This window comes from Globicephala melas, chromosome 14, assembly GCF_963455315.2.
Source record: "Globicephala melas chromosome 14, mGloMel1.2, whole genome shotgun sequence".
Lineage (NCBI taxonomy): Eukaryota > Metazoa > Chordata > Mammalia > Artiodactyla > Delphinidae > Globicephala > Globicephala melas.
In genome coordinates this window covers 86,218,674-86,228,520 of record NC_083327.1, presented here as the reverse complement: position 1 = coordinate 86,228,520, position 9,847 = coordinate 86,218,674, and the positions used below count along the sequence as shown (strand labels likewise).

General features: G+C 49.5%; 1 protein-coding gene across 1 annotated transcript in view; it reads left to right on the top strand.

Annotated features, from left to right (window-relative positions):
- The first annotated feature begins 1,659 nt into the window (after nucleotides 1–1,659).
- Nucleotides 1,660–9,847, top strand: part of RPS6KA2 (ribosomal protein S6 kinase A2) — a 351,085-nt gene continuing 342,897 nt past the window's right edge. The window contains exons 1-2 of the mRNA XM_060283916.2: nucleotides 1,660–1,964; nucleotides 5,706–5,765. Of these exons, the coding sequence (XP_060139899.1) occupies nucleotides 1,902–1,964; nucleotides 5,706–5,765 (123 nt within the window). The 5' untranslated portion in view covers nucleotides 1,660–1,901. The remainder of the gene's footprint in view (nucleotides 1,965–5,705; nucleotides 5,766–9,847) is intronic.

Below are 9,847 nucleotides of genomic sequence, written 5' to 3'. Positions count from 1 at the left end.
TGTCAATCAGTGAATGCAACCTTTGAAAACAAACAATATTGGTATTATTTTTATTTTAATGGAATTAATTTTTAAGATCCTTACTGGTCCCATTTTATAGAAAGATAAAGTGACTTTTGTAAATCAACACTAAGAACGGAAACTTTACTGTTAATTCGGACTATATTTTATCCTCTGAAACATGAAGTATCTGGGATTTGAGCGAGTTTGTTGTTTTTTGCTTTGATAGTGAATTGGATTTCTTAGGGATTTTATTTAAAAATAAAAACACAGAGATTACTGATAAGTTTTGGAAGAAGTACGCCATTTTCTTAGATATTTTTCCCAGAGATAAAGGAATTTTCCATAGAAATGAATACACTTCTTCCAGAAGCAGCATTAAATTGTATTAGACTTTAACACCATTTCCCAAAAGAGGGAATCAAAAACAGATTAGCCTCAGAAATGTGGGGAGATGAATGTATTTCCATGTGCACATGTCTTTTGTTCTAAGACAGAAACGGTGTGAGAAAATAGACAAAAGAGACCAAGAAAAAAAAAAAAAAGAAATAAAGGAGGGAAATGTTCCCTAGAAAATTGCACTCCTGGTTTCCCTCCTGCAGAAAACTGGGGTCATAGATCCTCAGCTGAGTCAGCCGGGACTTCACTTCTGGTTCTGCCACTGGGGGAGTGTGTGTCTCTCTGAGCCTCAGGGTTTTCTCACCTGTGAAATGGGACGGTAAAATCCACATCAGATGGAAAATTAAATGAGAAACTGCGTGGTGCACGCGGCATCTTTCCTGGAACTTACCAAACGTTGTTTGGATGAACGTTCCTCCCTGCCCAATCCCTGTCCGGACTTCAACAGATCCCATCGTTTGGGAGTTTAAGCAGCCCACCCTCTTTTCATCCTGTCTCCCGAGAACAGCACAGCTGCTACATTGCCGAGGTGCTGCGGCCACACTTCTGCCCCAGGGCGGCTTTGGCTGGAGCAGGACAAGCCGAAGGCCTCAGGGAGAGGCAGCAGGGCGCCGGGACCCTGGGCTCACTCCCAGCCCTCCTGGGCCCTCCTTTCCTTTTCCCCGAGGGTGTTGTCCTAACGCTTGGGGGGCGGGCGGGGGGACCCTCTAGGGGAGAGGCTGCTGCTCCAGCTGCCCCGTCAGCGGCAATTCCACGATGCAGGGAGTTTCTGAAATATTGATGCAGGAAAAGCAGCTCCCCGGCACCTGGCCTCTTGCCTTGGCCCCTAGTGCTCCACGGGGCTCAGAGGAGTCCTTGGCAAAGGGAGGGGTGTGTGTGCGTGAGTGCACGCGCGTGTGCGCTGGGAGGGATCAGGGCAGAACCTGCTGCAGGCCCCCTCCTCTCCTCCCCTCTTCCCCAGCCCTCGGTTGCTATGAGGTTTCTATGGCAGCGGCATCCTCAGACCCAACTTTCACCCATCATTTAGAGCCAATTAAGGTAAAATAGTGGGGGAAGGGGGAGGGAGTGGCAATGTAAGGGGGAGGGGGCGAAGCAGGGAATCCAATCGGAGGCTGCGAGGGGAGCGCTCACTCCGCCAAAGTCGCAGCACGGAGTCTGAAGCTGCAGCTCGGTCTCCTGCTTCCCCCGCCCAGCCCGAGCGAGCGGGACGCAGCCGCAGCCCCTGGCGCAGCCCCAGGGCCGGCGTGGGGCGGGGGAGGACGCGCCAGCCGAGCAGCCGTGTTGAAGCCGCACGGCCCCCTTCGCACACCAGCACCCCAGGGCCCCGCCGGCGCCCGCGGTCGTCCCGGCCCGACTTCGCCCTCAGCAGCCCCCTTCCTGCCAGCAGCGCCGGCCTCTGCCGCGGGCTCTGACGTCCTGTCTGGCCATCTCTGTGCTGTTGGGGGCCTCTGGTTATCATCTTTCTCACTCTCAGTACTTGATCAGAGGGAAAGTTTTCAAAGATGCCGATTGCACAGTTGCTGGAGCTATGGAAAAAGATAGAGGTGGAACCTATGGAAATAGAGGTGAGTAAGGGCGAGAAAAGAGTGTCCTTTTCCACAGTATCCTGAAAAACCCTGGCTCTGCGGCCGGCGGACGGTCTGTTACCGTAATGAATTCATGTTTATTGAGTGGCTATTACGTGACCGAGTCTGGGATTTTTAACGAGCATAGATGTGTACGTGTGTACACACGTATGAACAGTACATATCTGTGTGTACACGCACCCACACAAGGCGTCGTGTGTGGTGTAACAATATGAATGAAAATGAGTGAATTGAAGAAAAAAAATGGTTGCTCTTAGGCCAAACTTCAGGGTGTTCTTAGAGTCTGTGTTTGCCTTAAAGGAGTCACGTGCTTCCAAACTAATCTGCATCAGTGTGATTTCCTTCAACAAGTGGCTTTAAATGCTAAGACCTCCCCAGCTGCTGCAGTGCAGGATAAAACCAGAAGGGAGAACCAGTGATGAATTCTTGTTTAAGAAACAAGGCATAAAGATTATGCAGCCTTAATAGGGTGTATGTTTGAATAAAGGGGAGCGATTGAAGATGAAAAGATAATGAAATGAATGTGTCAGGGCTGGCTGGCCTGTGGGGAGCACGTCTGACACCGCTTAGCTATATTCTCCCCCAGGGACATGGAGCTCTCTTTGCATGGATTTTGATTTGTTTAATTTGAATCAGAAACAATCAATGTATATTTTTCCTAGAAGAGAAAGTTCCCTGAAGTTATTAAACCTATTAAATTGGTATGCCTGTGCTGTGTTTATAGCAACTCAAATCGCATTTATAAATGGCAGAGTTTAATAACTGACTACCTCTTTGCAAAATCCAACCTTTAACTTGTGCCTTATCTCCTGTATGCGGCATTATAAGTTCAATTCTTACTATTTTAAATGTTACTTATTTTTATATATACGTACTGTATACTGAGACATTCACAGAATTTTAAAGAGGAGGATTCTGTTTTAGAAGAGAAGTTAGTTAATATTTTATATTTAATACTTTTTCGGAAGCCCGACTAACTTATTCATGCTTGGAGTGTATACTTGGGTCAAAGGAGATTGTCTGGCGTAGCACAGGTATTAAGCCTGGTGTTCAGATGGAGATTGTCTGGTGCAGCACAGACGTTAAGCCTAGTGTTCAGATGGAGCAACCTGGACGCTTTGCTGGTGAGAAGCACCTCAGTGGGAGGAGATGGCAGCTCGGCTCTGCGGGGCTGTTGATGCCTCTGCACACGATGTTATTCTTGGTGGCGGCGGCAGTGCCTGAGAAAGAGCCTCTCGCTTGCAAAGGTTGCCAAGTCACGTTTATTTTGTTCTTTTGAGAAAGATTGGGTTTTTAAAGAGTTGAATTAGTGATGAGCCAGAAGTCCCACTCTTACTTCCTGCTGCTTCTCGAACCCTCCTGGTTATCTGAGCTTGCTGCTGGTGGTAGAGGCCCAGCTGTCAGCCCCTCAGCAGCCAGGCCCTGTGAAGGAAGCCCTTCTGTAGGGGGGAGGATTTGGCCCTGGGCTTAGAGAAAAGGACGGGGGCGAGGAATGCAGGAGGCTTGGAGAACGTCTCCTGGGACTCTGGACTCCACATCGTGGCGCTGACCCAAGCTCTGAGGGCAGCGTGCGCTTTAAACCCTTCCAGAATGATTGAAAGTGGACCAGCAATAAATATACTCACGTCATTAAAGAATGATATCATGATCCTAGAAAGACCGTGCAAATTGGAAGAATCTGAAGCAGAGCTGGCTGAGAGCCTGCACGGCCTTGCCACCCCATCGAGAGGGCAGATCTATAAGCTTTTGAGGTTGACGTGTATGTGCAAAAACAAATAGTAAAAATGCCATAAATTAAATGGTCCTGAGGCAAAAGAAAATTTCTTCAGGCTTCCTGGGTAAATGTTTTAGGATAGTAGATCCTATGTAGTGGGTTAAGATAGAGCATTTAATCCCTGTTTATTTGGAACCTAGAAATGAGAGCTCTTTCCACAGAAAGATTAAACCTGAACTATTAACCCTGAGATATTTCAAGTTCTCAGGAAAATACGAAATCTCTCTATTTCGGAGCTCAGAGGCTGATTTTATTTTCCAGTTTTGCCCATGTTTTGTGTTGTGTGATGTTAAAATAGCTCACATATCAGGAAATTGGGCTAAACTAGATGGAGTACCTTTGGCCTCTGAACTCCAAGTTAAACGCCATAAAATCCTTGCATAAAAAGCATGCGTGCTTCTTATGAGAAAATCTGCTGCGTGATGTTAGTGCTTACAGTATTTGCTTTTACACGCATTTAACATGACCGATCATGGGTTTTCCAGGGGTAGCAATCAACGCTCTTGGATTCTAGGTTTTTCCTGCCTCTATGAGTTGCTTCCCCTCTAATTTCTTTTCTCATCTGCAGTGAGAGGGAACTGAACTAGGTTGGATTTGAGGGTCAGTGGACTGTATCCTTGTGTCCTGTATCCTTATAAAAATCATTTCTGCTTCAGCACACAGACCAGGGGAAATTCATTTCATTGTCTAGGAAAAGCATTTATGGTTTATGAATTGTTTTGAGGTATTTTGGAAGGCGTATTTTACCCACGAATGAGGCATGTTGAGAAGGAAACGTATGCTAATTAAAAACTGGGACCTCCATAAAATCCCGGAAGGAGCTGGCATCAGAAAGAAGCGTGCAGTGCTGTGTGAACGGTGTTTCAGCGCGTTAAACGCACGTCTCCAAAGCAGGACTTTTCAGTCACTGCCTTCAATGCGGCCCCAGCACCAGGGCATGCTCTGGGGAGAGGTGAGGACACCGGAGGTGTCCTGAGGAAGGCAGTGCGGGAACCAGCCCACAGGGGCCGGCGGCCCATTTTGTTTGTTCCTTCCGAGGAGTGAGCATGATTTCTCCTTCGGGGATGTCATCACGCATTAGAGAAAGGAGAAGCCCCATTTTTAAACGGTGCAGATCAAACAGGACTCCCTGAAGTTCACAGTGTAGCTTGTACAGGGACGATTGTCTCACGGCTCCTGGGCTAGAAATGAAACTAGGAGAGGTGATGACAGCATCCAACTCTGAGTGTCCACTGCTCGCTCAGCAGAGCCAGTGCTAAGTGCTGTGAGGTCTTATTTCCCTGAATTCTGTCCGTGTCTCTAGGCGGTAGATATTCTTATGGTCCTGATATTATATATGGGGAAAGTGAGGTGTGGGGTAAGCAATATTGCCTAAAGTCATTAAGTGGTAAGCAGAGCTCAGACCCAGACCCTCCTGTTCAAGCCTTACCTCGTGCAGAGACACAACGCTTTATGTTTTTATGAGCCGGAGACTTGACTCTCTCTGATTTAATTCATTCTCTGAGCTTTGGCCTGAGATTCTGAATTTGTTCCACTCAGACAGCTCCCCCGTAACCTGTTTCTGTCCTGACAGCCCGAGTCTTTCAGGGTCATGTAAATCTACACCCCGCCCTCACCCTGCTGGTCAGGGCTTTATATAGACCACCTGCTTCTCCTTGCAGTTGTGGTATAAGCCACACACATTTGACGGATCTAGTAATTTGTAATCATGGATATAAACACTCACTGCCTTATTTGCCTCCTATTATATAAAGGGTCTGTCTTTGGCATGAAGCATCATAGGGTTTCAAATAAACTCTGGTGGGAGGGGACCTTCATGCCATTCCCATGTCCTGCTATCCTAATACCGAGTATCTAGTTGGTCCTTTGCATTCATTACCTGTGGGATGCTACTTACAAGAATGTAGGCATGCTAACAGCATTTAATGTGTATCTTTTGTCATCAGGCCACCGCGGAGGACCTGAACCTCGACTCGGAGCCCACCGTAGCAGACGCTGTGGAAGAAGTAACTTTATATAGTTTATTATCTGGGGGAGGAAGGTGGGGTAGAGGGAGGAAATGGAAGATTGAAATTAATAGCCCCCAAGTGGTTATTTTAGTGATATATGTGTATATATACATACATACGCACAAACACGCGTGGACACGGATAGGTTGCATGCATATTATAGTCAACAATTTCTCTCAAGAGGGATACTTAGAACATAGGAGGAAAAATTACCAACCAAGGTAAGATTCAGAGCCTTCCAGTGTGAACTTGTCAAAGGGGAAAAGGCAGGTCACTGCCAATTAAGGCAAGTGTGGAGAATAGCCAGTCGGGCATAGAGAAGTGATGAGTCGTTTTACCTGCCGGAGGTCAGGTAATGTAGCCTCTTAGAATGTTTGGTGACATATGGTTGGAGCCCCGGGCGCAGGTGCGCTCCCTTTGCCAGGAAGCAGCCCCTGCAGCGGTGGCGGAAGGAGAGGCGTGCGCCGGCGGAGGGCCGAGAGGGTCTGGAAAAGGAGTGATGGGCGTTGCCGGGAGGGGTGTGTCCTGCGGTGGACGTGGAAGGGAACAAAGCGCATTGGCATCGCTGACCGCCTGGTCCTCCACTTCCTGCCCGGGCGGCAGGGGCCCGACGGGCTCTCGCCAAGGGGAAGGTCCAGGCGGCATCGGCGTCGTGGGGGAAACGTGACCGACGAGCACTCTCAGAGGGCACCTAGGACACCCAAGAGCTACATCCAAAGTAGAATGACGCTGTAGTAAAGGAATCCTGTTTAAGCAGACGTCTTTCCACCCCTTGTAAAGAAGTTCCCTCAGCAGCTGGAGCCTTGGAAAGTCGACAAGGCAATTAAATGGAGGCCTCAGCTACCGAAGCTGCTCAGCCCTGTGCCACTTGGAACCGTAACAGTTGTAAAGTTGTGCAACTCTGTGGCCTTTTAAAAATGGCTGGTGAGGGAGGTCGGCTGGGCTGGGAGGGGCAGATCCGTGGACACTGCTGGCTTTGCGAATGGTCTGCTGGGATGCTGAAAAAGCGTGTCACTTCCATCCAGATGCATCCACACCGCACACGTTTTAAGCCCAGTGCCCCTGGATCTTATGATCACATGACATATCATGTGGGTTAAATAAAGAAGAAAAGCGAGAAGCTGCTTCACCCTTAGCTGGCTGCTTTCCTTCTGTGCTTTTGTCACTGATCTGGGAGCGTGGAGCCCAGCTGTGCTCCTGGCTTTGCGGTCATCTTACTGCGTTCACGAAGAGAACATTTGGGGGCTTCCCTGGTGGCACAGTGGTTGATAATCCGCCTGCTGATGCAGGGGACGTGGGTTCGTGCCCCGGTCCGGGAAGATCCCACATGCCGTGGAGCGGCTGGGCCCGTGAGCCATGGCCGCTGAGCCTGCACGTCCGGAGCCTGTGCTCCGCAACGGGAGAGGCCACAACAGTGAGAGGCCCCCGTACTGCAAAAAAACAAAAAAACAAAAACAAAAAAAACAAAAAGACAAAACAAACAAAAAAAGAGAACATTTGGCTGGTAGGTGTAGCCCTGCTTTTGCCAGTTCCACAGAGGTCAAAGGGTAAATAGACAGGTGAGCCCCTGGCTTATTTGAAGAGATGGATATTCAACTGCATACCTGCCCAGGGGCAGGGGCAAGTAAGGAAGGAATACCCACCCCTGCAGATGAGCGAGGCCCCAGGCCAAGGTCTCCAAGGACCCAAGCCACGCTGCGCCTGCCACTGGGGTGTGTGGGGACTCTGATTTCCAGGGAACCTTCGGCGTGTTTCTTGCATACAGACTGCTTAGGTCCTTCAGCTGTCAGCTGCCAGAGGCAGGCCCCGTGGTGCTCACGGTGGTGATCAAACTGGCGACGTGATTGCCTGTGTACCAGGATCCCCTCGACATGCTTAGTAACTAATAGTCTGTTACTTCATGAACTACAGTGATTTCCTGAGACCTCCTGGTCTCAAGTCATCTGATCCCTCACACTTCTGATGGAAAGGTAGCTGTTAATTTACCGCAGGAAGGCAGTCAAATCAGCGGACCCCCTTGAAGTTATTATTATTATTATTATTTTTGCGGTACGCGGGCCTCTCGCTGCTGTGGCCTCTCGCGTTGCGGAGCACAGGCTGCGGACGCGCAGGCGCAGCGGCCATGGCTCACGGGCCCAGCCGCTCCACGGCATGTGGGATCCTCCCGGACCGGGGCACGAACCCGTGTCCCCTGCATCGGCAGGCGGTCTCTCAACCACTGCGCCACCAGGGAAGCCCCTTGAAATTATTTTTGACAACAGAACACGAGATAGAGGCAGTGATTACAGTTTCCCCATGTCACCTAGTCCGGATGACAGAATACCAGTATGTCTTTGGCTCTTAATGAATGCAGAGTATCTTAGGAGTATTTTACAGGATGCGGCGCTGATGTGTAGGTGCATTCGTAGCGTTCTGGGAACTGACAGACGCGGGGTGTCCAGCTGTCGGCGGCTGCTTCCGACAGACGATGCTGAAAACTCTGCTGCAGGTTTCAGCCCAGCAGCAGGTGAACGTCACCTGGGGGTTCTGAGCGGTTGTCTGATTTGTATTGGGGCCAGATTTCCCCTGTACGTCCCCCTTAGCCTTCAGAGTGGCGCTCTGCAAGCCGTCTATAACCGAAGGATTTGTGGCTCAGACCAGTGAAATCAGATGGCAACTGAACTGGGCGTGAAAGGCGTCACAGCTTTTGCCAGTCTGAACGTGTACGATGACTAAAAAGTCTTGTTTAGGAAAAAATAGCATTCACCTCAGCAACGGTGTGTTCATTCATTCAGTCAATCAAGAATATTTATTGGAGGCCTGTGGGTAAAGCCTCGTGCTCGGTGTGGAAGTACGAACAGATGAACGGGAGTGGCTGTGAAGCTTCCAGCCTTGTAGCGCCTTTAACTGATACGGCTTCTTGCGTGTGGAACGTTCTTCAGGTACACGTGTGCGTGTGTATTAATACATATATGTATAAAGTACAGGACACACTTGGGATGTTTTATGCATAAGTGTCTCCACGTGTGACTCTTGTCCACTTGTATCTCATACCACAGCTCTGTCCAACCTCTGAAAAAAGAGCTCTGGTGAAGGTCAAGACTAAAGATTGAAAATGAGACAGGAGTCGGTGTCAGAAGCTGCGTGTTCCTGCCACTTACCTTTTCCTCACCTCTGCGGAGGGAAAGGCTTCCTCTCTCGGAGAGTCCGTGTCGTGCAGGGATTTGTGTCGTAAATTCACAGGGGGGCGACTCAGCATGATTTCACTTGACCCGTCAGAGGCCATCACCCTTTATACTCTGGAAAACAAAACAAAACAAAACAAAACAAAAAAGCCTCAGCAGATCCCATTAGGAAATATTCCCTCAACTACTTGTTCGAGGGGTTCCTGGAAGGGCCAGGCAGAGAGAACAAGTCTGAGGCACCTGCTCCGTGGGGTTTTGTGGTCCTATTTCCCTGCTCCTTTTGGCAGGTGGTGCGTAGCAAAGCCAGTGGAAATGCTGGGAAATTAGGACACCGAACAGAGTTAAAAGTTTAACACGGAAGTACATGCCTCGGTGGGCTGGGACACGGCGGTGCAGAGTGGGAGCCTCTGGAAGGTTAGTCCTGGGGTGACCGCAGCCTCCCAGCCCTGCTCACGAGAGCCCCCTGGTTGATCTTGAAGGTGGGGGCGGGGTGCTGTGTGGAAGGGGGAGCGCGAGGCCAGGGGAGCGGCGGCCCGTGGCTCCCGGCTGTTTCCACGTTGCAGAGGTGGAGGTGCTGAGCCTCTTGGTGCTGGTCAGCAACAGCTCCTGCATCCTCGCTCCATCCTTCAGCCTTCCGTCTCCAGGTATTTCAGACACATGGGGGATTTTTAGGCGAGTTTCTAATTTCACAGAACAACCTGTGGAAAACATTAGAACTTGTTGCATGTATTTTCTAAAGTGCTTAGATTTCAGGAGTCTGTTTATTAATAAAGACCATTTTCTTCTCGGTCAACCTTAGAGACCAGATCCAGAGAAGCTGTTTCCAACATTATCGTGGTTTCACCTTATTTCCTCGTGACTCCTGGGGTGTTTCCCTCTCCTCCTAAAATTCTACCCTCGGTTTTCATAGCAGAA